The 25990-nt window shown below is 39.1% G+C and overlaps 1 protein-coding gene across 1 annotated transcript in view; it reads left to right on the top strand.

The window, feature by feature from the left end:
* Positions 1 to 25990, top strand: part of Prim2 (DNA primase subunit 2) — a 180072-nt gene that overhangs the window by 94573 nt on the left and 59509 nt on the right. Inside the window, exon 8 of the mRNA XM_004668191.2 lies at positions 5910 to 5977. Within this exon, the coding sequence (XP_004668248.1) occupies positions 5910 to 5977 (68 nt within the window). The remainder of the gene's footprint in view (positions 1 to 5909; positions 5978 to 25990) is intronic.

Raw genomic sequence — 25990 nt, 5'->3', positions numbered from 1 at the left:
ATTAGGGCCTGTAAGGTCCAGGAACCTATGGCAGAGCAGCTTGAGGTATTATCACTGTTCTGACATGTCCAAATGTGAGGATGCCTCCTGTGTGACTATTTCCATATTCCATACTAATAGTCTTAAGGCTGACAGTTCAATCTCTTAAGTACTAACATGAGAAACAAAGCACATTGGATTTCACTTTCCAGATCCTTCTTTTGTTTATGAGAAGTCTTAATTGTGAGGATTGCAAATATAACTCAGTGGTAGGGGACTTGTTTAGTGCAAGTTGCCCTGGCTTTAATCCTTCGGGATACATAGAAAGAAGGAGTGTGAGAGAAGAAAGGTTATTGATCAATGTGTGTTTATTACTGCTTGCCTCTACCCTTTTCTTGCTTAAGCAGTTGTTTTACATTTGTATGTGACACAGCACATTCAGTCAGGTATTCAGATTGGTCTTTGAGTAACAAGTCTCTTTTCACAGAATAGGTTTTATGTTCAAAAATCAATGCTGGGATATCAGTTTGCAATATTCCCAGGCTTGCTCCTCTCAGTTCTTCACATCATCTAGTCCCCTGAACTGGATATAGCTTCTTGTTACCTCCCCATTGCTTAGTATTCTTTGAAAATTAAACTATTGGCCATACTTAAAGCTCAAATGGAAGCTCTCCAGTTTGCTTGACAAGGTTGTGGTTAATGTTTAAATATTTTATTTATATTTATTTATTTGAGAAAGGGAGGGGGGGGGAGGGAGGGAGGGAGGGAGAATGGACACACCAAAGCCTTTAGCCAGTGCAAACAAACTCCAGATGCATGTGCCACCTTATGCGTTTGGCTTAAGTGAGTCCTAGGGAATAGAACTGTGGTCCGTTGGCGTTGCAGGCAAGTGCCTTAACTGTGAAGCCATTTCTCCAGCCTGGTGGTTGATGTTTAGAGCTTGTGTATTTAAGGTCATGTTTTTGGTCAATGGATAGAGCTATTTCCATGTACCAGATGAAACCGCCCATGCGATGTCCTGCGTGCTGATCTAGTGAAATAATGTGTGAATGCAGTGAGTGCCAGAGTTCTGTGAATATCTGATCACTTGGCTGTGCTGATTAGCGAGGAGCAGTATCAGGCGTGCTACAGGAGAACTTGCAACTGAAGAGTAAACTTGGCTCTACCAGCATGAAATGGAATGTGGAAATTCAGTGTGGATTTTGTAATTGGTATCTATTGCTGTTACAAGAAAATGTAGCCAAAAAAGATACAGGATTTTTTGTTGTTAAAATCAATGAAGTTAAAAGAGCAGCTGCTTGTAAAAGTTAATTTTATCTGACATCTGCCTTGGTCTCAGTAATAAAAACGATGGTTCTGCTGAGCAACCTGCTTTCTCTAAAGCTGAATTTTCTTGGATTCTTGGAGGTTTGTTTGCTAAATTGTTGCCTTTTAGTTAAAAAAATTGACACATAAATCATGCGCTTTTAGAATATTTGTGTAAGCATCATATTGATAGTCTTGGGAAGTTATAAGATTCAGCACGACCACCTAACATTTATGTGGACTGAAGTGCGGGTAAAGATATTTGATTGTTTTGTCTTCTGTAAAGCTGTGCGGACACACTGCCCTCGTATCATAGGCTGGGCACACTACTTATTTGCACAGAACAGTATGTGAAGAAGCCATCTACCTTGTGCTTGTCATCTGCCCCAGATTTCTGCCAACGTGAACTTTTGATGTTAGTAGGTATTGCTATTCCTCTTGAGTTTTGCAAGGAAGCAGAAGTGACTGGTGGACAGTAAAATCACCAGAGAACAAAACAGGGCAATATTTTCCAAATGAGCCTCGTTTTCTTGTCATCTTTATGTGTTTTAGTTTAGTCACTATTGAAGAGAGGGATTTATGATTTTAAAATGAAGCACCTTTCTCTTCCTCCTCCTATTTTCTTTTTCTTCCTTTTCCAGTGGATTGACCCACTTTTGTTTCCTGAATGTCTGTTGACTCATTAAGAACTTTTGGCACATATGACTATATGTTTGCCTCCCCATTTATTCATGTTCCTTCCCTTCATACCTATCATTTGAAAAGAAAACCATGAAAAAATACTAAAAATGTTTTTCCTATAGGCCCCTCATCAGCCCCTTAAAACAAAAGACCTGGCTGACAGCAGTGTCTCCTCTAGGGTTTTGAAAACAACAGTCAGCTTCACAGTTGCAAGCAAAGACTTTACTCTAGAAATGTTTCTTCATAAAATAAAATTCATTCATTTTAATTGGGCAACAAAAGAAGTTAATGGAGGTGTAGTGATTGTGTTCCCTCTAATAAATCTATTGCCTTTTAGTCAGTGTTATAATAGCACTTAGTCTATTGACAGAGTTGCCTATTTCTCTTATCTTGCTTCAAGAAAGGACAGAAAATATCTAATCTCCCATTCCATATCTAGAGCCAACATTATTACTCAATTTGTACTTTTTCCTAGATATGGGATGGAATCTGTGGAGTTCACAACATACCACCCCAAAATATATGTAGTAGTTACCTTCTTATTGCTGGGAAAGTACCTGACAAAAATCAATGTTAAGTGAGGAAGGGTTTATTTCCACTTACAGTTCAAGAGGGTAGAGTCCATCATTGTGGGCCATCATTGTGGGGAAAGCATGGCAGGAGCAGGAAGCCAGTGTCATATCATCCCATCAGCAGGGAGGAAGTCGCACACATGATTGATGCTGAATGCTCAGCTAGAAGAGCAGTTACACCAGCACATTTACTTGGCATCTATTTGCTGATAGATTCCTTCCATCCATTAATGTTCAGTTTGTGGATGTCTTTGCTAGCTAGATGTATTTCTTGGAGATAACAGATATTTGAATCTTGGTTTTGTAATTGAATCACTGAGGCTGCATCTTTTTCTGTGGTGAGTTGAGGCCACTTACATTTAAAGTTATTATTGAGAGTTTTCCCTATGATTGTTAGGTGATGTTCTGGTGGCTGGGTTACTGGTACTCCTGTTTCACTTTCCCTGTTAGTTTTATGTGTTATTGGCTTGCTGTTTTGAACATGGTTGATTCATTTTCAGATGATCTTAGTTCTCCTGTTCCTTCCTTGATGGGTATTGTGTTTTCAAGGATATGATTGTTTTTCTTTCTTCCTGTGTAGTATTCCTTTTAAGAATTTCTGGGAAGGGAGATCACTGAGTTTAAGGCCAGCCTGAGACTACTACATAAGTGAATTCTAGGTTAGCTTGGGGTGGAGGGAGACACTACCACATTTTTTTTCCCCTCTGGAGTGCTGGTTTGGTTGTCATGAATTGTCTTAATTTGTGCTTGTCTTGGAATATCTTTATTTATCCATTAATTTGGAAAGATTTTTTTTTTTTCTGGTTACAGCACTCATAGTTGGCAGTTGTTCACTTTTAGGGCTTGAAATATGTTATTCCATGCTTTTCTGGTTGTTAGGGTTGCTGATGAATGATCTGAAGTAACCTGGAGTTCTTGCCTTTGTATGTGAGTTGGCATTTTTCATGTGCAGCTTTTGGTATTGTTTCTTTATTTTTGATATCTTGACTATAATGTGTCATAGAGAGAATATTCTCTGCTCTTGTCTTTGGGCTTTGCATGATCAACCTGTCTCTTGGTTTGGGACAACTTCTGCTGTGTTTTCATTAGACAACCCTAAATTCCTTTAGAGGTTACCTCAGCTCTTTCCATCTTATGCATTTTAAGGTTTAGTCTCTTGAGTATATGTCAGAGTTCTTAAATGCTGGTAGTTTTCCTTTCTATGTTTCTACATGTTGTTATTGTCTAGACTTTGTCCTCCATCTCTGAAATTTGATCTTCTGCTTGGTCTTGGCTGTTGGTGATGTTCTCTGTGGCAATTTTTTTTTTTTTAATTTGAAGTATTATTTCTAGGACTTCTGTTTGGTTCTCTTTCATTTTTTTTGATTTCCTTGATGAATTTCCTTGGGCCTTTTTAGAGATAGAATTCTGTATTTCTGTATTTTTCCTATTTCAGTGGTTTTGGTTTTGGCTTTCATTATAATAGTCCTTTAAAAATTTTCTATAGTTTTTTTTTGTTTAAATTTGTTTATTTTAAAAGGTAATTTTACTGGATTTAGCCAAGTTGTATAGGTTGCAAATCGGTGGTGGTATGGTCTCCCAGATTTTTTTGTGTTTCTTTGATGTGTGTGTTTCTTGTCATCTGTTCCCAATTTAACTGTCCCTCTCCTTTTTTTTTTTTTTTTTTTGTTTTTTTGAGGTAGGGTCTTACTCTAGCCCAGGCTGACCTGGAATTTACTATGGAGTCTCAGGGTGGCCTCGAACTCAAGGCAGTCCTCCTACCCATGCCTCCCGAGTGCTGGGATTAAAGGTGAGTGCCACCACGCCTGGCCTCTCCTTTTTCTAGTACTAGTCTGTGGTGTGTTGTGCTTTGTGAGGGACCTCCTACAGGCCACTTATCCACTGATTGCATTACTTGCAACTATTTAGCCTGAGTCACAGTGTGCTCGCCTTTTATTATCAGCAAATCTGGTTACACCTAGCTGTACAGAAAATTCTCTTGTATTATTACACTTGTGACCCTCATTGAAACTTAGAGGTAGAGAGCGTAAAGGCCCATAGAAAGCCCTGTAGTCAGAGAACCTCCCTGTTGGGGGTCACAGAGTGATCTCTTGGGCACTAGCTGGCTTTCCCATGGGGGCTATGTAGATGTGGTCTGACCTGCTTCCTGATGGACACTGTAGCTGGTATCTTCCTCTGTGGCCTGCCAGAATTTCATCTTTCAATGTTTTACTGTCAGGTGTGATGCGTAATATTTAGCAGTAAGCTTTGATTCTTATTTATTATCTAAATTTGAGTTCATGTTTCAATATTAAGTAGTCTGAGTTATTTTTGAATACATAAAAGTTATTCTTGGATTCCTTATAGTAATGTGGTTGTTGAAGAAAAACAGTGGTGTGTGTGTACACACACTAATTTCATGATGACTTATCCATAAGTGAAAGTCCCTTTCCTCATCATTATCTTAGAATTCATTACTATGAAGTATTTGTTATAAATTATTTACAAAGATGTGCTGATAAATAGAGGTTTTTTCATGAATTCCAAGGGGGATTTCCTGCTTGTTTTGTTTCCTTTTCTCCTAAATTCTAAGCCCAGTGACTTACTCTATAGCCTTAGAACCATGAAGTTGGCTTTTTTTTTTTAAAGAATTAAAAAAAAATTTTTTTTTTTTTTTCCGAGGTAGGGTCTCGCTGTAGCTCAGGCTGACCTGGAATTCACTATGTAGTCTCAGGGTGGCCTCGAACTCATGGCAATTCTCCTACCTCTGCCTCCCAAGTGCTGGGATTAAAGGCATGCACCACCATGCCCGGCTAATTTTTTTTGTTGTTGTTATTTTTGTTTGTGTTTATTTGAGAGAGACAGAAAGAGGCAGATAGAGAGAGGGAGAGAGAATGGGCATGCCAGGGCCTCCAGCCACTGCAAACGAACTCCAGACGCATTCACCCCCTTGTGCATCTAGCTAACGTGGGTCCTGGGGAGTCGATCCTCAAATCGGGGTACTTAGGCTTCACAGGCAAGCGCTTAACTGCTAAGCCATCTCTCCAGCCCTTGTTTTTTTAAAAATAGAAACATTGGGGCTGAGAAGGTTTTTCAGTGGTTAAAGATGCTTGCTTGCAAATGCTATTGGACTGGGTTCCATTCTCAAACCACCCATGTAAGTTAGATGCAAAAAGTGATGCAGGTGTTTGGTATTTGTTTACAGTAGCAAGAGACTATGGTACGCACAAGTGCGAACACATATACAATTAAAAAAAAAAAAAACAGCAGAAACATTTCCTCACATTTTGAGTGTTGCTTTCCCAATCACTATCCTTCCCCATTTTTCATTTAACATCGTATTTACTTAGTGTTTTGTCCTTCCTGTTTACTAAGTCTCTTTTCCATTTTCAGCTCACAGCCAGGTCCTTGCCCACCGTGCAGTCTGATGAAAGACTTCAACCCCTACTCAACCACCTCAGGTAATGAGAGTCACAGCCTTGCCATACTAGTATATGCACTGTGTTCAAGTGGGTAAAGTATTTTCTAGGGTTAGAACACCTTCCTTTTGAACTAATTGTTTTTAATTGCCCGTGTTCTCAAGTTGAATACAGTGTACCTGGTAGGCTTCACTTTTTAATGCCACAGAAAGCTCTTTTCATTCTACAAAAATATGTCAAACTACCTTATAAGTTTAAGCTGAGTAGCGATTCTTTATAGAAAACTTCTAAAATTAATACACTTTTAACTTAAACACAAGCCTAAGCCATACATTTATGTCAAATTGATGAAATTAGTACATTTCTAGGTTAAAATAATAGAGCCTCCTGTTTAAAAAAATAAACTTACAAAATATGTAAAAAGGAAAAACTTATCACTTCAAATTAGAAGCAGTATTTCTTCTTTCTATGCTTGGAATCAAACCTTTATTAAATTTGCCATTGGCAGTTATCATAAACATACATTTTCTCCCATTATTAGATTCATTCTAATAACAAATGCCCATAGTGGCACATGCATCTGGAGTTCATTTGCAGTGGCTAGAGGCCCTGGCACACCCATGTTCTCTCTCTAATAACAAATAAATAAAAATATAAAACATTTGTAGTGACCACATGATATTTTCTTGTACAGCTATTTCATAGTATACTTACCATGCCTTGGGTGGCATATAGGCCCTTTGTGATTGTTTTGCCCACAAGAAATAGTGTGTGTAAACCCTCATCTGCATTTTAGACCATTTTCTTAGGATAGTTTTGTCAGCAGTTAAATTACATTGTCAGAGGGTATTGAGCATTTTACAGATTTAAAGATCTAACATTTCTTTTCCAACCTTGTAATCTTCTCTTATTGTATGACACACTTCTGTTACTTTTACCTTGAATAAGGTGGAGTAGCCAGAGTAGTTGGTAATTGAGTAGATAAGCATAGAGATCCTGCAATGATTAATAATGTGCATTTCAGTTTTTAAAAATATTTTATTTGACAGAGAAAGAGGGAGGGAGGGAGGAAGGGAGGGAAGGAGAGAGAGAGAGAGAGAGCGCAGAGTGAGAGAATGGGTGTGCCAGGGCCTCCAGCCACTGCATAGGAACTCCAGATATGTGTACCCTTTTGTGCATCTGACTAATGTGGGTCCTGGCGAATTGAACCTAGGTCCTTTGGCTTTGCAGGCAAATGTCTTAGCTGCTAACCATTCCTCCAGCACTGTGCATTTCAGTTTTTTTAAAGAATGACTTTGGGGCATTTTATTACCCATTTTTATTTTGAGAAAGATCTTCACTCTGCTCAAATACAAGAGATCAAATAAAATCAAGAGATTTTATTTGATCTCTTGTATTTGAGATATAAAGGATTGTAACTTTGGTATTTGCTGCAAACATTTGTTTCCTTTTTTAAAAAAAAAATGTTTTCAAGCTTTATGTAGCTAAACATCAATAATATTTTCCTTTGTGGTTTCTTCTTAAGTTTCGTATCACTTTTCACTGAGAAAATTTAATTTTTGTTATCTTAGGTTTTCTTTCCTTTTGCCCCTCCCCCAACCCTTTCTTCTCTCTCTGCTCTGCAGTAACTTTTTTCTTCCTAGACATGAACTTTTAAACCTCAGTTCTCAGGAAGGGAATGGATTGAACACTAATATTTCAGGATCCTGAGTATTGTATATCCTATATAATTGTCAGTTTCTTACAGCTGTGCATAGATTAAGAAACATCGACATCACATTTGAGTCCATTGTCTAACCCAAATCGAATCTGTTGATTGTCTCCTCGGTGCCTTGTTTACTACAGCAGCCTCTTACCTATTCTCCGTAACTCCTGCTTCGCCCTGTCATACTCTTCACATCCCTGCCAGACGTGATTCTTCTTTGGTTTAAGCCCTTCTCTGTCTAGCTACTTCATTCCAGATGAATGGGCTTGGAGTCTTCTGTGGACGTCCTGCTTGTAGGGCCTGTTTATTTCTTTAGAATCTCAGATCCGGGGCACTAACTTCTTGTTTGTTTACAAGCCATGAAAGTCCTCTAATTTAATATGCAAAGGCTTCCATTCCTCTGTGCCTTTGGAAATACTTCCCTGCCTTCCACTTCCATTTGTATATATGAGTTTAATATATGTGAATACAATTTTAAAACATTTTCAATATATATTTTACATAAGCATGTAGGTACTTGAAATATATGTAAGCACATAGATATTTATATTTTTCCTTTCCCCACTTTATAGCTTAACTAACATTTGCTTGTTCTTAGTCACTCAGCTCAAGTGTTGTCTCCTGATAACATTTTTCCTGACTGTTTAGTTCCCATCCTGTCAGTCTGTCTCAGCTGGCCTTTACTGTGGCTTCATAATATTCTACAGACAAGTCTGGATTCCAGAATTAGATGTTGTTATTGTTTATTTATTGTCTGATTTCCTCAGGATAGCATGAGCTGCTTGAAAGCTTGTAATGTGACTTTCATATTTATGTTTTCAGTGGCTGGGATAATATTTGACACTTGATAAGGTTATGTGTTTTACTGAGTGAACTGCAAGTTATCTCATTAAAGTTTTGTTATTTTTGCTAAGTAATTTTATAACTCATTTTTTTCCTCTACAATTTCACTGGTTCAAAAAACATAAAATCTTCTGAGTCTTACCTCTAGGTCAATACTTGATTCTGTGTTCAGTTGTTATGGACTTACCTTTTCCCATCTCTGTATGGTAATTGTCAAGTAGAATTTAGATTAACTACTGACACATCTCTGTTAGTCCTTGAAACTTGCACAAACTCTATATTCGTTTAGGACTTTTATTCTCTCTTGAGTTCATTCATGACTGGTTGCTAGGCAGCCAGGACTAGATGCTACATGTAATTTGTGCTATCTGATGTTGCTTTATTATTATGATTATTAAATCTGATGGCTTCTCATTTTATTTACCATGTCAGACATCTGTAAGTGGGATGGCAGCTGGTGAGCATAGTTTGACTCCACAGAGTGTACACAGTAACGTTTTGATACGCCTTTCAAGCATGTTAAGTGTTCTCTCTTGGCTGTCTCGCTGTCATGTGTTCCTTTCATCTTCCCTTTTTGAAGATGGAGATGGGAAAGAATGGGGCCAGGGACATAGCTCAGTTAGTACAGTGCTTGCTTGGGATGCACAAAGCCCTGCGCTTGATCCCCAACACCACATACACCGAGTACTGTGGTGCACACTTGTAATCTCAGCACCCAGGAGGTGGAAGCAGAAGGGTCAGAAGGTCAAAGTTATCCTTGGCTGCCTAGCAAGTTCAAGGCCAGCCTGTGGATGCATGAAACTCCGTCTCAAAAAGAGATGCTTGGGATAAAAGTAAGTCACATTTTGTTATTAAATAATTTATAAGTTTGGCTTCATTTGAGAGATAGGCATGTCAGCAAGGTACAAAATTTGGAGTTTGTGTGTGTGTGTGTGTGTTGTATGCACACTAGCTGAGTGCAGACACATGGTTAAAGAGTAATTTTAATTTGAGAGGTGTATGCTGGTAATCTACATTTAGTCAGTTGCTGCAGTCAGTCTGGGGACTGCGTGAGTTTACCGAGGGAGAGAGGCGAGAAGTGATCCTGAATGGTGCTCACAGATCACCACTGAGCAGCAGGCAGCGGCAGAGGCTGAGTTAAAAGAGAAACTAGTCAAACGACAGAATCAAAGGATGCCAAGGGGAATGTTCAAAAAGAGCTGGTGAACACTGTCACATACTAAGAACCAATCAGTGTCAGTTGAATTAGGCCTTGGAAGCCACTGTAGGATTATCCATACATTTATAAAAATGGTACAAGTGTGATGCTGAGTCATGTTGAGGAATTTAAAAAAAATGAGTCTCTGGCTGGTATACTGCTCTTGTGAGCATATAATTCTGTGGGAAAGGAAAGAAGGAATGAAGAAGGAGGGAGGGAAGGAAAAAGCAACATATCCATAAACTTTTTGGATGAAGAAAGTACTCCATTTTTTTTTTTTCTCTTAAGACTGGATTGATGAGTACATTTACAGGTTAAGGGAGAAGGAAGGACTATGTGAGTAAAACGTGATAAAAGAGGGGAGTTTTTAGAGGATATTGCTGGGAACGGGACCAGGAAATCAAATTGGTTGGCATTTTGTGAAGTACTTTTCAGCATAGGATTTTAGTTGATCCTCGAAAGCACCCAGTGAGGATGTTTATTTGTTTGTGTTCATATATGTGTGTGTGTGGGTAGGTACATGAAAATATGGAAGACAGAGGACAACCTTGTAGGAATGTAGGGACCAGGGGACAACCTTGCTTATCCTTAGATATGTGGTCTACCTCTTCTTGAGACAGGGTCTCTTGGTAGCCTAGATTTTACCAGTTAGACTAGATTGGCTGGCCAGCAAACTGCCTCTACCTCCCTCAAGCTGGGATTTCAGGCACTTACTCTTATGGGAATTTCTGGGAGTCAAGAGACCAGCAGCTGAGTCAGGTGAAGGAGAGGAAGTTTATTTATGCTGGTGTGCTGATATCAAGTGCTCTCCGTAATGGTGTCAGCCCCGGACTTGTTTGTCAGGGATTTTATAGTGTAAGCAAGCATGGGTTGCAATAGTGCATATAGGACAATTGAGTGAGCAGGTTACAAAAGATTTACAAAAATGTCACAGTTTGGCAAACAAAAATTAGAATGGGGTGCACGTAATAGTTAAAGTTAACCCTACAGTCAACTGCTAAAGGGGAGTGAGAGCAATAAACCGCCAGGGGTGGGGCGGCCTCTCTAGTCACCCTCCTCATTCTTTCCTTATCTCATCTGGGGGCTTTCCACTGCTCAAGTTTTTTGGCGTATTTCTACCACCACCACATAAATAACCATGCACAGGGCATTTACACAGGTAGTAGAGTTTGAACTCAGCTCCTCATGCTTTCATTAGACAGACACTTTATTATGGAGCCATCTCCCAAGCTTAACTTGTATTTTTGAGGCATGGCCAACAGACTGGCCTGCTTTTTTTTTTTTTTTAAATGACAGAGAAAGAGAGAAAATTGGTGCGCCAGGGCCTCTAGCCACTGCAAACAAAGTCCAGGTGGGTGTGCCATCTTGTGTGCATGTGTGACCTTGTGTGCTTATGTCACCTTGTACATCTGGCTTACATGTGACCTGGGGAGTTGAACATGAGTCCTTAGGATTTGCAGACAAGAGCATTAACTGCTAAGCCATCTCTCCAGTCCCTGAAGCTTAAATTTTTAAAAAAACTATGGTCTTCTTTCCCTTTAAATGTGATAAGCACAGTGGTGATCCCTGTAGTCCCTGGTACTCAGGAGACCAAGGCAGGAGGACAGATGACTTGAGTCCAGGAGTTCTAGGCCAGCGTGAAAACCTAGAAAGACATTGCTATTTTTTATAATTTTTCTCTCAGGAGCTCTAAAATTTAGAAAAATAAACCTATTTAGACTTTGAAAACAAAAGGTAAAATTTTAAAGTGTCAAAATTTTAAAGAATCGTTACTGCTTTCCCTAGATCACATAAACTTAGCCATGTTATCTAGTGATCCTGTATCTCACTGTGACTTTGGCCATTTTCAAGATCATATGTCACTGCATTTTCTAGGCTGAAATTATTTTGAGTACTGATTTTTTTCTCTGAGTTACCAAAAGTGCATATATTCTCCCGAATGTAGAAGTTCATTGTAGCTTTAGTGCCCCACATGGTGCCCATGGTATTAAAGGTGCATATTAAAAGTGATTTTTCTCTCATCATCTTGCTTAGAAATGGGAAGCGTAGGGCTGGGGAGGTGGCTCAGCAGTGACAGGTGCTTGCAGCAGCCTGCCCACCACGCGCTTGTCCTCTTCAGCTGTCTTCCAGGAGGTGGAGGTGAGAGCAAAGAGAAGCCGCAGAATAGCTGACACCTAGCCTTGGAGATACCAGAGAGTGCTTTAATGTGTGGATGCCACATTGTGACATAGTTCTTAATCAGAGAACCAGAGTTGAAAATGACAAAATCTAGGAAGCTGACTTTTAAATCTTATAGTCAGTGTAGCTATATTTATAACTGTCAATGCATTATTATTTAGAATATTTAAAAACACTTCACACATATTAAAGTGTCTGTGTCAAAACTTCATAAATATTGTGTGTATAAATCTCATATTTAGAGTTGGTGCTAGCTAGCATTTTTATTTGAGAAAAATAAAAGGTAGTGAATGTATTAGCTGGTTTTTTTCTTGTTGCAGGCATAAAAAAATTATCCCAGATATAGTGGGTTGCAGGGATCCCCTTGTTATACCCTATAAATTTAGAAACGTGACATGTGTCTCCCCAGGAAAAATCAAGGTAGCTGTAGGATTTTGTACATGGGACTCATACAGTGCTTGTGACTTAGGGAGGTGATTTGTGGGAGCTATGTTGGAGTACTTGCTCACATAACATAGCATTTGAAGTGGTTACTTATTTTTTGAACACATATTAGGGGAACTCCTATTAGGTTCTAGGAAGACATTCATTTCTCCCTTTGTAAGACACAGTGTAGATCATAGAAGAGAACACTTTTGAAGTTATTACAGGAAATCTTGTCAAATACTGGAGCATGAGCCTATGGGATACATAATGTTAATGAAGTAGCAGAGCCTTACCTGTGATAGTGGTCTTGTTTCTTCCTAAGCAAATGTTTTAAGTTTAGCTCTCTGATTCTGAAGTTTCTCAGGAATTTATGAACTTCAGATGCTGTCAGTTTTCCTAGAAAGTAAATTTTATAATTTCTTTTTTAAAATTTATTTTTATTAGCTATAGACATATCTAGTATGTAAACAACACATATTGGCACCATCCTTTCCCTCGCCCCTGCCCCTTTTCTGAAGAGGTCTTCCTCATTGGGGATATAGGCCAACTCCATGGGGATTGTGGGTCATGCATTATGGGGGCAGCAGTCAGTTATGGGGGAGAGGCAATGTCTCTGTGCAAAATGTCCCAACTTGTGGCTACAATAGTCTTTCTGTCCTTTCTTCAACAAAATTCCCTGAGCCTTGCTGGGAGCATTTTAAGTCTACTTCTGTGATGGGCTCTTAGGAGCCTCTGAATCTCTGCTTTGGTAGGTATTGAGTGTCCTCAGTGTCTATCTCCTTTCCCTTTCTGCTGATACTAGGTTCACTGAGAAAGCAGCACTTTTGCTCATTTCCCCAGTTCCTTTGTGGTTTCAGTTGGGGCTCAGGTGGAGTGTGTTGGGTCTTTTATCTCCTCAGATCCTGCTCCCATCTGAAACAGAGCAAAATCTCCAATGGAGGGTGAAGTCAGCACCAGTTAAATGGTATAACCATTATTAATTTACAGAGAATTTAAAGGGTGTAGACCTTCTTATATGCCAAGGTTAGTGGGAGCTTGACATTGGGAAGAAAAATCATTATCTGGATATGGTTCTGACTTGTTTCCCAGTTAGCTCTCTGATCAACTGCTCATTGTGGATGTAAACCACATCCTGTTACAGGGAATTACAGGTCAGCACCAAGGAAAAAGAAAAAGAAAAAGACAGAGAAGAAATAGAAACAGGAGAAATTTAAGGTTAGGTTTTGTCTCACCCTCTCCAGGGCCCTTTGATTCAGTTGCTCTCCTTGTTGCACTCAGGTTTTCATTACTGGTGGAAATCACCCAACCAAAAGCAGCTTGTGGGAAAAAAAGGTTGATTTTGGCTTACAGGCTCGAGAGGGAAGCTCCATGATGGCAGGGAAAACGATGGCATGAGCAGAGGGTGGACATCACCCCCTAGCCAACATCAGGTGGACAACAGGAACAGGAGAGTGTGCCAAACCCTGGTAATGGGAAACTGGCTATAGTACCTATAAGCCTGACCACAACAATACACTGCCTCCAGGTGGCATTAATTCCCAAATCTCTATCAGCTGAGAACCTAGCATTCAGAACACCTAAGTTTATAGGGGACACCTGAATCAAACCACTACATCCCCTAAGGTCCTCTTGAGTGTTCCACCCTTTAGTCTGATTTCCAGGATATAGAATTCTATGGTACCAGTTCAATATGGGTCCAGTTTTGTGTCCCTGCCATCCTTCCTCTTCCCCTACTCCCTACCCTCCCTATTGTCCATGCCTCAAGACGCCATTCACGTGTGTCAGCAACTCTGGCTGATCCAGGTTAGGAACCACAGATGAGTGAGACCATGTGACAATTGTCTTTCTGTGATTATGTGAGTTCACTTAGAATGATCTGTTCCAAGTTTGACCATTTTTCTACAAATTTCATAATTTCTCATGCTTTCTAACACTAAATATTCTATTGTTCAATCATTGGGTTTCATTGAAACATTGATTTTCCCCTAGTTAAGTAATAAAGAAAATTAGTTATTTTACACTGTCTTAGTTACAAAGTTCTAGTGAAGTCCAAAATGATAATGATGTGGGAAATAGCTTTCTTAAGAAGCCTGAGAAAGCACCGTGATAGTTACTATAATATATTAGCAATATAACTTGTGAAGTATTGTGCAGTGGAAATTGCTGTGAAGATGTTCTGTACCTGTGCTTAGCCAGTCACCACTTATAACTTTCGAGTGCTTGAAATACGCTAGTGTTAAATGACTGAATTTAAATTTTATTTTAATTAAATTTGGCTATGTAAACTTGAAAAAATTGTAGAACAGGATAGGATAGTTCCATTTCATATTTGAAATAAATTTAGCTAGCCACACTAAAAATGTAATGGCGGGGCTTAGAGTTCCTAGTCCAAGGTGTGCTATGGTTTGGATAGAAGTGTCACAGACACCTGTGGGTTGAGGACTTGATTCTTCATATCACCATGTTCAGAGGTGATCATGGAGGACTTTAACCTTGCCAACAAATGAATCTGTGAATGGTGTTGCTCTCAGCTTCATGTTGCTGTCAGCAAACAGCCAAGTAAGAGCAGGAAAGGGTTTATTTTTAGCTTACAGACTCGAGGGGGAAGCTTGATGATGACAAAGGAAAACAATGGCAGAGCAGAGGGTGGACATCACCTCCTGACTCAACATCAGGTGAACAACAGCAACAGGAGAGTGTGCTAAACACTGTCAAGGGGAAGCTGGCTATAATACCCATAAACTTGCCCCCAATGATCCACCTCCCCCAGGAGGCTTCAATTCCCAAATTGCCTCCATCTGGGGACCTAGCATTCAGAACACATACGTTTATGGGGGACACCCAAATCAAACCATCGCAGATGTGTTTATAACTGAATGCACTGTGGGAAAGTGGTGAAAACTTTTGCAGACTGGGCAGTTCAAAGGAGCAGGTCACTTGGAAGAGTGCCCTGGAAGACTGTATCTTACCCCAGGATTTAAGCTTCTCAAAGCAGAATATATAATTTTCTCCTTTCGTTTGATTTTCTCAGCTGTTCTTAGAGTAACTCCTGTGTAAGACATTTTGGTAATTGAAAGTCATAAGACTTTCTAAAGAGGGCAGCAGTGCCTGTACTTGATACAGATTTTATCTCTGTGCATCTGAGCTATCTGTCTGTGCAGGACTGAGGCACAGACTCTATAGAGGAGATCCCTGACCTCCTGACTGAACAAGTTGGTCTCTAATTCAGAATACTCTCACCTCTGCCAGGTTCTGCGAGTGCATGTGTGTGCTACCATTCATGGATCCAAAGTTCTTTAAGGCACTATCACTAATTGAATGACTGTTTTTATTTATTCATTTGTTTGTTTGGTGCTTATTAGTCTAGCATAACAGACTGTATGAAAATAAAGAATTTGTCATGCTTAGCATTGATATCCCATTATTTACTACAGTAACTCCCATAATTGAGCCCCAATAAATATGTGAATGAATGGAATGAATAATGGGAATTGTTGGGCTTTAAATTTTTAGCATTCATTTGGTTTTTATAGAGCTAGTTAGTGTTTTGACAGAGTGAGATGGTGGTTTGTGGTGTGTTCATGTCTATTGGGACAGGATGGGATGGTGGTATGTGGTGTGTCCATGTCCTCATATTGAGACGGAATGAGATGGTGGTATGTGGTAGCAGTCATGTCTTCATGCTGGGTTGGAATGAGAAGGTGGTATCTGGTGGCATCTGTGTTCTCATATTGGGATGGAATGAGATGGTGGTGTGTGTTTTGTTCATGTCATCATGTTCAACCTTCAAGGGTTGAACCAGAGCCTCACTCATGCTCTTTTTAGAGGCATCTTCTGACTAGATTTTGAGAGGGTAATTTTAATAAAATGTCTCTGGATTTCCTGTCATTTCCCCATGGGAACTCTGATTATAAAGTGTTCTTTGGCTGGAGAGATGGCTTAGCAGTTAAGGCACTTGCCTGTAAAGCCTAAGGACCCAGGTTTGATTTCCTAGTACCCATGTAAGCCAGGTGTACAAGTGCACCATGCATCCTGAGGTTCATTTGCAGCGGCTAGAGGCCCTGGCATGCCCATCCTTCCCCCTTCCCTCTCTCTCTCCCTCAATCTCCCTTTCTATCTCCCCACCTCCCTTCCTCCCTCTGAAAAATGCTCTTTACTTTTGCAGTTACTTTCTTCAGGTTCTATCTTATTTTGTGAGACTTTTTTTTTTTTTTTTTTTTTGAGGTAGGGTTTTCCTGTACTTCTGGCTGACCTGGATTTCACTATGTAGTCTCAGGGTAGCCTTGAACTCGTGGTGATCCTCCGACCTCTGCCTCCCAAGTGGTGGGATTAAGGGCATGCACCATCAGCTTTTTGTGAGACTCACATGGACTAAGGAGTTAAACATAGAGCTGAATACTTTGTATTTCTATGTGACCTCAAAAAAATTCCCTCTTCTCTCCAATGAGTTAAATATTATAAAATTGTATTTAAGAAACAAAACTGTTACATGCCTTGCTATTTTGATATATGAAATCAAAACTCATAGTCATAACAGGACTTCATCAGTAAGTATTGCAAGATTAAAGGGCTATAAAAGTACATGATGTGATATTTGTACTGTGACTTTTACTAATAATAATCCCATTAATTTTCCCTACACCTTTTGTACTCAATAGTCACAACTGGTTATGGTTCCTACATTGAACAGTGAAGCTCTATAAAGTTGAATTCCATCCATCATTCATTTATTCACTTGCACACACACACACGTGTGTGTGTGTGTGTGTGTGTGTGTGTGTGTGTGTACGTATGTATGTATGTATGTATGTATGTATGTATGTATGTATGTATGTGAGGGTGCACTAGGGTTTCCTACTGCTGCAATGAATGCCCATTTGACTTTACATGGGGAATTGTAGAACAACCAAGATATGTTTAGATAAAGTAATTTAAGCAATCATGATAGTGATTTTATTTGAATGAAAAATACAGTGATGAACTTCAGACTTCTTAGTTGATTTTCACGACCCTTGATGGTAGCACTTCTATAACTATTTTTATAATTGCTGCTCACCAGTTAATGAACTGCCAAATTCATACAGATGGTATATTCAAGCCTATGACTACTGGTTTCTGAAAGCCATGTTCATAATTACTGTGTTCTTGTTCCTTGTTCCTCCATGCCTCCAGCACTGCTCTGAGTTAGTTGGGCTTCCACAAATCACACACAGAATGAGTTGTAGCTATTCCCTCTATTCTGTTTACTCTCTCCAGTGGGAGTACATGAAAAGAAGAAAGTGATTGGAGCCATAATTACCCTTGAAAAGCTGGCATCTGCTGTCTTGTTTTGACATTATTGCCTTTTGGCACAGTAGAGGACCTGTGAATGCACTCTTGGAGTCTTGAAGTGTGATTACGTGTTTTTTTTTTTTTTTCCCCCTTTTATGGTTTTCTGAGGTAGGGTCTCACTCTAGCCCAGGCTGACCTGGAATTCACTATGGAGTCTCAGGATGGCCTCAAACTCATGGTGAACCTCCTACCTCTGCCTCCTGAGTGCTGGAATTAAAGGCATGTGTGTGCCACTATGTCTGGCTGTTTTTTTTTTTTAAATAGTGTCAGTGCCACAGCATGATTTTTTTTTCTTTGCCTTAACCAACTAATCTTTCTGTACAACCTACGTGTGTGTGTGTGTGTGTGTGTGTGTGTGTGTTTAAATCCTAGTTTCCACTCTCCAACACTATTCTCTATGGAGTGCCTAACTGCCCATATTGATATTTGTGTGTATCTAAAATGGTGTACATTTCTGTTATTTCTGTGGAGTCCAAGAATAGGTCTGTTACTCACTTAGGATTGTCAGGTCAGATGTGTGCAGAAGTGTCTTTCAGATTTTTTGTTTTATATATGTCCAGTATTTTCTGTAAATTAGGTACTTGTTTCAGTGCTTTGAAATAACTGTTGGTCACTGTGAATGTGTTTTACTGTGCCTCCTGTCTAAGTCAAGCCCTTCATTTTCTTATATTGAATTGATTTAATTTAATTAAAAATATCATCATGGGGGCTAGAGAGATGGCTTAGCAATTAAGGCAGTTGCCTGCAAAGCCAAAGGACCCAGGTTCAATTCCCCAGGACCCACATAAGCCAGATGCACAAGGGCACATGTGTCTGGAGTTTATTTGCAGCAGCTGGATGCCCTATCATGCCCATTCTCTCTCTTTTCTCTCTATCTGCTTCTTTCTCTCAAATAAATAAGTAAATAAAAATGTTTAAAAATATCATCATGTAAGTTTGGTTATATAAATAGGGGTTGAGATTTTTGGAAAGTCTTATCTTTCTCCTTTTAGCTTCAAATTATTGAAACTTAGGTATATAAACTTCTATTTGGAAAATAAATTTTTTAAATAGAGAGACAAAAGAAAGGGAGGGAGGGAGGGAGGAAAAGAGAGAGAGAGAGAGAGAGAATATGAATGGACAGACCAGGACCTCTAGTCACTGCAAACAAACTCCAGATGTATGCTCCACCTTGTTCATCTGGCTTACCTATGTATTAGAGAATCAAACTTGGGTTCTTAGACTTCACAGGCAAGTAAGTACCTTAACCACTAAGCCATCTCTCCAGCTTCCTAGCATGTGTTTAAATACATGTATTGGGAACTTATCTCTGCCTACCTCTCACTGTTTAAGGAGCAAGATAATATTGGAAGAGAAACTTTCTCAGATGTGATCAAATCTGAGATAAGTTGTATGTTTATAGAACTAATGTCATAGTAAAAGGTACTTATATATAGTTTGTATATCATTAGTTTTCTTTTTCTAGATTAGGTAATTTACAATAGTCACCTCAAAACAAGTTTAAAAATTACCAGCATACTTCTAAACAATTAGTTACAAATAATTATAGCGTTCTATTTTCATAAAAATACTATTATATATGCTTTTGGATTTTTGAAACATGATGGAGCTTTAAATTTGTATTCAGAGACTTAGCACCAGGCATGATGGCATATGTTTGTAATGCCAGTACTTGGGAAGTAGGAGAAGGAAGATCATAAGTTTGAGGCAAGCCTGGGCTGTCTCCCACACCCAAAACAAATAAGTAAAAATTTCAAAGCCTCCCTCCAAACTCAGCCTTTTCAAGTAAATAGCAGATACTTAGCACTGTTACAGTACAAGAAGACGTGCTTTAAAGTTGTTTAGAGACCTGCATATTTCCTACCCACCTAATTTCAGTTTTTTCCCCTTCTTGCTTTTTTTTTTTTAAGATTTTTTTTTAATTATTTATTTATTTGAGAGCGACAGACACACAGAGAAAGACAGATAGGAGGAGAGAGAGAGAATGGGCGCGCCAGGGCTTCCAGCCTCTGCAAATGAACTCCAGACGCGTGTGCCCCCTTGTGCATCTGGCTACCGTGGGACCTGGGGAACCGAGCCTCGAACCGGGGTCCTTAGTCTTCACAGGCAAGCACTTAACTGCTAAGCCATCTCTCCAGCCCCCTTCTTGCTTTTTTTTAATGTGACCTCTTTGTAATCTATAAGCTAGAAATTCCACAGAATTTGTTCATCATCTCTCTCTGTCTGTCTGCTTATAAGTAATAACCCTTTCAAGCCTGCAGAGGGACAATGCCATCTGTTTATATGATTACTTTAAAAACCAACTTTTATAAACTCAAGTCACATACTTTTATGAACATGGAAAAATTTCAGAATATTTTAATGCATGTAGAATTGTTAAACTAGAAGTGCTAAAATTACTAAAACTCCAGACTTTTGACTTTTAAAAATATTTTCTTATGTGTATACTTGAGTTTATGTGTGTTTGTGTGTATGCACAGATGCTTGTGACAAGGCACGGTGTGGGAGTCAGAAGACAGGATATTTCTCATCTCCTTCTACCCATTTAAGACAGGGTCTGTCTTGCCATTCCTGCTTGTGAACTTCTGATTTCTCCTGGCTCCACCTTCTGTTGTCATGTGTGTGTTAAGATTACGTATGTACACACTACTTTTTGTCTGGATTTAAATGGGCATTGAGAAGGATTGAACTTGGCTCAGCAGGACTGAAGTACCTTTAACCATTAAGCCATTTCCCCAGCCCCAGCCCCAGCTTTTGGCTTTTTTCACCATCATCACATCCTACATTTGAGATACATACAAATATATATGTGTGTGTGTGTGTAATTTAATTTTTTTATTTGAGAAAGAGAGAGGCAGATAGAGAAAGAGAATGGGTGCAAATGAACTCCAGATGCATGGGCCACCATGTGCATCTGGCTTTCGTGGGTTCTTGGGAATCGAACCTGGGTCCTTAGGCTTTACAGGCAAGTGCCTTAACCACTAAGCATCTCCAGCCCATCATATCTTAATTTTAAGGCTTGACATAGGTTATTTTCTAACTTCACGCTCAGCCCCACATTTCTACTCTTTCCTCTTTATTTTGGCATTCTCTTCTACCTAAGCCGGCTTCTTCACCACTCCAGTTCCATCCCTTAGCATTTCAGCTGCATTTTAAGAGTCTTCAAGAATACTGTCATTTGTGTTTATAAAGATTCAGTGCCATTTTGTGTTAAAAGTCTTTGATACTACACATTGTCAGCCTTCTCTTACCTGCCACTAGGAGGCTTCTCTCAGCCTGCACACCACTGGTTCCCAGCTTTGTGGCATTTATCACATCACACTTTGTGGGTCATGTCTGCATCATTCACAGTTTGGTCAGTGACCTTCCTTGGTCAGAAAAGTGCTTCTTTAGTGTATGCTGAGAGGTTAAGGGGGTACACAGGGCCTCTGGACAGTGTTTCTGCTGCTGCTGCTACTTAAAAATGACAATTTTGCTTTATTGTTATTATCTTTCATATGAGGACAGTAGCTGGAATGTGGGGAACATCTCTGTGAGTCTCCAATCTAGTGATATTTTTAGAAAGGTCCCCTGGATTTTATGCATATGGTCAGTTCTGACATGGCACTGAAGGTGCTGACTTTGCTGGTACATAACAGTACATTTTGGCAAAGGCACACTATATACTTTTATAAGCTGGTGTCTACAGATAGTGTACAGTGTAGTTGGGTAATCACTGAACCACATATTTACTGACATTTGTATAACTTGAGAAAACACTTACTGCCTTTTACCCAGAGACTCTTGCAAATAAAAAATGTACATAAAAAGTTTAAGTTATTGTGATTCCTAAACTGTTGTCACTCGTATTTGTGAATGAACAAATTGGGGTATAGTTTGGTTTGTTTTTACTCTTTTATACTGTGGTAAATGAATGGCTGAATTGAAAATTAAAGGGATTCTCCTATCAGTTGAGCAAACATTCCTCTGTATATTTGGCAAAATAGTGATTAAGAACACAGTTTGGGGCTGGAGAGATGGCTTAGCGGTTAAGTGCTTGCCTGTGAAGCCTAAGGACCCCGGTTCGAGGCTTGATTCCCCAGGTCCCACGTTAGCCAGATGCACAAGGGGGCGCACGCGTCTGGAGTTCGTTTGCAGAGGCTGGAAGCCCTGGCGCGCCCATTCTCTCTCTCTCCCTCTATCTGTCTTTCTCTCTGTGTCTGTCGCTCTCAAATAAATAAATAAAAAATTAAAAAAAAAAAAAGAACACAGTTTGAATTTTGTGACCCATTACAATGCCTTTCATTCTTCTGTTTGAAAACAATGGCATTTGTGATATCTCTGTATCTTTTCATGAAAGGTTAGGGATAGAATAGCTTTTATGCCTACTAAATTCCCCCCTTGCTAAAAAATGCTAAATACTAATGACCATAAATATTACTCAAAATAAACTAATGATTTAAATTTTTTTAATTTGTTCATGTGGGGGTGGTGGGGATGCTATTATCTCCTATTAGCTGCAAAGAAATGCATGTCTGGCTTTACATGAGTGGCTGTGAAATTAGACCTGGGCCAGCTGGCTTTGCAACCAGCCACCTTATAACTCTGAGCCATTTCCCCAGCCCTCAAGCAGTATTATTTTAAATGGACAACAAAACAGTATTTTCTGCTAGGTTTCCATGTGTGATTTCAATAAGAAATTTGTTTTTACTACTAAAATTTGTTATTTCTGTTTCTGTGTTCCTCTAATTTAATTTAAGAAATGTTCATAAAATTGATGTTCCTAAAACTGAATAAAAATGTGTTGTTTGTACTTCTTGCCCTAATGTCTGTACTCATTTGGAATCTTTGAGATATGAAGCTACACTGAGCTCTGAAGGTAGCAGGTGCCGCCTCATTTTCCTTGCCTGAGTCTCCTTTAGAAATATACTTTCCATGTAAAAGCCAATGTTCCTCCTTCATGAATGAATGTGACTTGTTCAAAGTTTTCATTCTTGGTAACATCATTGTTCCTTTTCCTGGGATCCAATTATGTGAGCTTCTGCTCTACTATGAGCAAAACCAATCATCCTGGAAATATAGTAATGAATACTAATGACTTAGAAGATTGTTAGTTACTCTCCTCATTGCTGTGACCAAATCACCTGACAGAAGCAACTTCATGGAGGCAATGTTGATTTTGGTTCAGGTTCCAGTGATTTTAGCCCAGCAAGTCTGATAGCATTATGTAGGAGAGGTTCCTCACATCCTGGTGACCAGGACGCAGCCCTGGTGGAGCCTTTTGAGGGCCACTCTCCATGACCTATTTCTGCCATCCAGGCCCCAACTCATAAAGGCCACACAAGCTTCAAAATAGCACCACAAGCTGACGGCCTAGTGTTCTAAGCAAGCCTGTGGGAACATTTCAGATTTGAGCTATTGCAGAGCTTTTATGATTTAACCTATTTTAAATTAATTTCTTTGAACGTTTATTCCCAATTTAAAGTTGTATTATTTGATAAAATGGATTTTGATGTAGTGGAGGGTGAAATACTATCCTGGTAACACTCAAGCCACTCATTAAATTTTCTGTTATTCTTGATCTTTTTATATTTCTCTGTCAAGTTGTATCCATTTTTTTTCCCAGAAAATTTGAGTTCATCTGTTGTCATTATTTTCCTTCAAGCGCTTAATTTCTTTTACTTGGCTAGAGCCAAATCATGCCTAAAATATTCTTCCAATTAATTTCCCATTGCCCAGTTCCTCTCCTTCATAGTCATTTCTTCATACTTACCCCCTCCCCCTTAAGTATAAACCCAATTATGTCAGTTGTCATCTCAGATATTTTCATTACCTACCAAACCTGGGACACATGGTGTCTCATTCGTCTGTCTTGTGTCTTGTACCTTGCATTGTCTTTTCCACCCTCAACTTCTTCTAATTATCACTAGTTTGTTTTTATATTAAGTAGGTGTGATTCTCATAAATCAAGACATAGACAAGTCATTCTGGTCATAGTTGAGTGGAAAAGAAATATTTTTAAAAAGTCTTTGTTTTGGCTGGATGAAATGTCTCCCATAGGCTCATGTGTTTTTGAATACATGGTTCCTTGCTGGTGGCACTGTTTAGGAAAGTTATGGAACCTTTAGGAGGTAGAGCCTTGCTGGAGGAAGTAGGTCATGAGGATTTATAGCCTGGTCCCACCTCCTATTCTTCAGTTTCTTCCTGACTCTTGGAAACCTGTGACCAGCTGTCCCCTCATGTCTGCTGCCTCTCAGCTGTGAAGGACAGTATCTCCTCACACTATAAGCCAAATAATACCCTTTCCTTTAAGCTGCTTCTTGTCAGCTATTTGGTCACAGTGACAAGTAAATTAGTACAGCATTCTTAATTTTGAATTGAATTCTAATTCTGAATGAATGTTTAACAATGTTGTTTTCATCCCCCCCCCCCGGGGGGGGGCTCTGTGCATCCTCCCATGTGGCGAGTCGCCTTCTTTCTGCTTCGGCTGTGTGTCTGTACTCTACTTGTGCGCTCTCTGAAATTAATCTCGCCATTCTTTTGCCCTTTACTTCCCCCACCCCCCATTTTAGAAATGAGCTCTTTTGTATATTCTACTAAAATGTTGAAAAACAAGCATTTTATTACAAATGCTTGTCACTTAGGCAAATGTTCATGGCTTTTTCTTTTGTTGTTTTTATTTCTTTGGAACAAGATCTCACTATGAAGCTCAGGCTAACCTTGATCTCATTTTTGTTATGTAGCTCAAAATGCCTTGACCTCACAATCCTCCTGTCCTGTGTGCTGGAATTGCAGGCATGTGTCCCATGCTCTGCTTGTGGTGTGGTGATCACTCACCCCATTTTATCCATGAGTATCTCTGATCATGTCTGTGTATCATTTTATTACCTAGGGAGTACTTTTGTCTATCTGATCTGAACATTGATTGTTTCATCATCTTTCATTTATATACTGAGACACCAAGGGTTACAGGGCTCAGTACCCAGCTGGGCAATGAATGGCTCCTGTACTGGCACATTATATCTGCTTTACCATTCTCTTATCTCTGAATTTACTTGTCAAAGCTATTCCATATACTCTACTTGTTTTAATTAATATTAAGATATACTGATTTTAATTAGCACTTTGAATAAACCACTTAATTTGCTCTCACTAGCATTTCTGTGAGACGGGACTGACTTTATTAATGCCATTTTACAAATGAAGATGTTAAGAATCAGGATAATTAAATGACTTTTTACAGTTATAGAACTAGCAATTTTATAAACCAAAAGAGAAGTCTTTAAACTCCCAGATTTCCATTGTTCTATGGTATCTCTTTCATCTACTATCAGATATATTGGAAAGTGAAATGCATTTTTATTTTTAGGGGTTTTATTGAAATAGTTATTATGTTATATATAAAACTGTAAAACATTAAAGTAACAGCCGTCAGCTTAACTCAGCTTGAATTTTGTATGTCATAGTGATGTTGTGGTTAATGGAATATACCAGATCAAATGAGATAATATTTGACAGAAATTTACTACTTGAGGAAGAAATAATTTAAGAGACAAGAAGATATGTTTTTAGCATATAGACATTTTAGGGCAAGAGTTATAATCTTTTTCTCTAATCTCAATAGGTTCTTAGTGGGACCAAGTTCTTTTAACAAAACACAAATTCATAAGAGAAAAGTCCATTAGCATGTGTATTTTATATGTACAAGGGAGGGATATCCAGGGAACTAATAGTTTAATTCCCACATGTATGACATCTTCAGTCAAGGGCAGTGGATTTAGAGAAATGGCAAAACAAGGGGAATAGTCTTTTGAGTCTGAGTACAGGAACTCAAGGGAAGGCAAATAAATGCAGATAAGGCTAGTTAGTAAAACTTGTCTGCCTAGATCCCTCAGGCACCATCTAGGTGCTAAGGGCCTGAGGTTGTCGTCATTGGTTAACCTTTCTTCTCCCTGGCAGTGGATAGATAGAGCATTTTGTCTTTGTGACTTCACTCTATTTGAGACAAATTGGGCTATGACCAAGAGTATTTCTGGTTCTGGTCCTTAAATTGTCTTCAGTGCAGTGATGGTCACTCTTTGTATCACTGCACTCCTCCTACTTTCAGAGAAATTCTCAGGCCCTTCTTAGCCTGTGGAAGGAGGACTATGGAAAAGAGAAAGTTGCACTTAAATATAACAATCTCCTAGCTTAGTACTTGCAACCTCCAAGCCCACTAGTGTAGGTTTGTTTCATAACTTATTATTTAGTCAGTAAAGTTAATTGTGGAAATAGCCTCTTACAGTGCCGTGAGTGTGTATGTGGTACGGCAGAAACACTCTACACTGAGCAAGTCACAGTGGAGAGACTGGAATTCTTTATGATTGTGATGCCTTAGATAGTATATGTGAGGCTG

This window comes from Jaculus jaculus, chromosome 8, assembly GCF_020740685.1.
Source record: "Jaculus jaculus isolate mJacJac1 chromosome 8, mJacJac1.mat.Y.cur, whole genome shotgun sequence".
NCBI lineage: Eukaryota > Metazoa > Chordata > Mammalia > Rodentia > Dipodidae > Jaculus > Jaculus jaculus.
The sequence above is the reverse complement of the archived record's forward strand: the minus strand, read 5'-3'. Positions and strand labels throughout refer to the sequence as shown.